The sequence below is a fragment of the Spinacia oleracea genome, chromosome 5 (assembly GCF_020520425.1).
Source record: "Spinacia oleracea cultivar Varoflay chromosome 5, BTI_SOV_V1, whole genome shotgun sequence".
Lineage (NCBI taxonomy): Eukaryota > Viridiplantae > Streptophyta > Magnoliopsida > Caryophyllales > Amaranthaceae > Spinacia > Spinacia oleracea.
Window position 1 is genome coordinate 27,043,385 of NC_079491.1, and position 2,694 is coordinate 27,046,078.

Sequence of the window (2,694 nt, forward strand, 5' to 3'; positions counted from 1 at the left end):
TTGTAGGAACACAACTGTATTGCTAGTTTTTCTAATTATCAAAATTTGATGGAGTCAAAAAAGGCAATACTAATTTAGCATGTTTTATAAACCAACATTACAACAATAGGAGTAAAAAACTACAGAAGTCAAAGAGTTTTCCAGGAGGCAACTGTTCACTCACTAGCCAGAAAATTCTCAAGTTCTAGCAGGGGGAGCACCAGGGCGAGGAGCTTGAGCTTGACCTTGACCTTGAGATTGACCTTGACCGGGCTTTGGAGCATCATCCTGATCAATGGAAACAAACTTAGATAAGTCCGTGTGTTATTCATCCTCCAAATCTTACGAGAGTATAAGATTAAAAAACCATCAGAGATGCACAAAAGTAGCCTCAATCCAGCTTTAAAAAAATTGTCCAAGACCATAACGCATGGTTCTTTGACAAAAGGAAAATGCAGGTCAAAATCCCTTCAAAATTAACAGCAACAAAACAGCTATTCAATGAAGAAGAAACACGATCACCAAAAAATTATACTTCGTATCAGACTACTAATCAATAGATCAAACCATTATTCCATTTTCTACACTAATCAACAAACGAACTATTATGCATCCGAACAGGCTAAGGCTAACGAAGCCTAGCTCGTTTAGTAACCATTACCCATTCTTTCAGATACTAAAAACAAACTAATACAATTACACAGTTTTAACCTCTGTAAACACATACATGATATATGTATACAACCATGCACTAGTGACTAGACCTTGCCTAACTTTCGAGACACACAGCAGTATCAGAATGGTAAAACATGGCAACACTTTGTCTATCCAGGACCACACCAATATTTCAAGCATAAGATCGGTACACCAGAACTGGTAATGAGATAACAGAAGATGTAGAAACGTGTATGATTCAAACTATTGCAGCTAATCTAAAATATTTCATACTTGTTAGCAAGGTGACGAGCCCAGGAATAGCCACCAATATATGATATAACCTTGTAGTAGGCTAGTAGCTATAGATCAAACATACATTATACGCAAAATCATAGAAAGAAGAAAAAGCAACGATATTCATAAGCGCACCCAATTTTGGAAGAGAATGCAGAATCATATCACACACGAAGTACAATATAGAATGTAGTATTAAACAAATACAGAAGTATGACTCAAGCAATTAGCAGTGGTCCTAAACTCTTGAAAGATAAATGCTCAGTGAAGAGACAATACCCTGCGCCTGAAACGTTGTGGTGGCTCACGAATCCTTCTCTTCTCGGTTGAGCGAACTCTGACAACATGGGAGTGGATGGCACAGGAGACGCAGTACTGCATCTTGGTGTAGAGCTTAGGAAGAATGTAACCTAAAATTACATAAAATACACATCACATTTAGAAAACTATTCCTCTTGAGAATAATGAAACTAACAAAGAGAAAACCGTCTAACAACAACTCATTGAAATCGACTCAAAAACTTTACCATCATAGACACAAGCTTCCTGGACATCCCTAACTGCAGCTTGCTCAACAATGTTCCTCACAAGGAACCTCTTGATCGCCTTATCCTTTGATCGGAAAAAAAAACAGCACGAATTCACATCAAAATCATGACCATTACTCGTATTTGATGGTATTAATTGTATTATCCTTGAAGTTGATAATTAATGTTTTCATGCTATACAGATAATCATTACACAGTGCAATCAGTAAAACCGAAACTTTTTAACATAATCCAATTCTCTTTACAAGACAAGTACTAACATACTCAAAAATATGATTTTTTAATCAAACATACCGAAACATCAAAAAAAAATCTGCTCAACGATCATAACATTTAACTAAACCAAAGAATTGAAGAACTTAAAAGTATTACAAAAGAACTGGAGAAATTACATAACAAACAACCAGAAAGTAACCCAATTGAACAAAATTACGCAGAAACGATAGAGAATTTCGAAGGAAGTAACCTTAGGGCAGCATTTTCCACAATTAGAGCAGCGAATGAAATTAACATGACCACGGCCATGCTTGTTTCGACCTCCATTTCTCCTCTTGACAGTCTGATGAAGTCACACACAATACAAAAGAGAATGCAATCAGAGAACGAAAAATGAAGATCGAATTGGAAAGAAATTAAGGAGATTGAAAAGGAACACAAACCATGGCGATGAAAGCTTCGAAAACCTAACAATGGCGATCTGCACACTCAACGGCGGAGCTCCTCTTTAGGGTTTATGCGGAGGAAGAAGGGGGGTGGAAATAGTAGTAAACCGAAATCTAGAGATTGGGTTATACTCCATAATTATTTTGGGCTGGTCTGTTTAACTAAAGTGAGAAGGTAATTAGCCCAATAGACCCAATCCTAATTTTATAGACTTCGGAAAATAGACACAATCCTAATTTTCCGACCTAAATGGCCCAACATGAACCCAGATCGTATCCGAACTGGTAACCCGAAATAAAATAGACTTGACCAATATCCCAAACCGAATGACGAGAACATATCCGACCCAAATTGATTCGCTAGAAATCAAATGAGTGGAAACTTGAATAATTTCACTCAATAAGTTAGTTTTCAATAGAATTAAAATGGACTAGACTTGTCTTCCGAAAAGGTTTCCTCTCCTGAATCTTGCTCAACCCGAATGGGTTGGACCTTTACTCAACCCAAACGATCAATTTACCACCTCTAACGATATACTTTCTCCGTTCCGCAA

At 37.0% G+C, this 2,694-nt stretch overlaps 1 protein-coding gene across 1 annotated transcript; it reads right to left on the bottom strand.

Annotated features, from left to right (window-relative positions):
- LOC110785146 (40S ribosomal protein S26-1) lies at positions 1-2,294 on the bottom strand. The gene is made up of 5 exons (XM_021989590.2): positions 2,138-2,294; positions 1,945-2,037; positions 1,458-1,542; positions 1,210-1,340; positions 1-267 (listed from the first exon to the last, which is right to left on the bottom strand). Exons 1-5 carry the CDS (start codon positions 2,138-2,140, stop codon positions 178-180), a joined length of 402 nt encoding a protein of 133 aa, XP_021845282.1. The 5' UTR covers positions 2,141-2,294; the 3' UTR covers positions 1-177.
- Between the last annotated feature and the right edge of the window lie 400 nt (positions 2,295-2,694).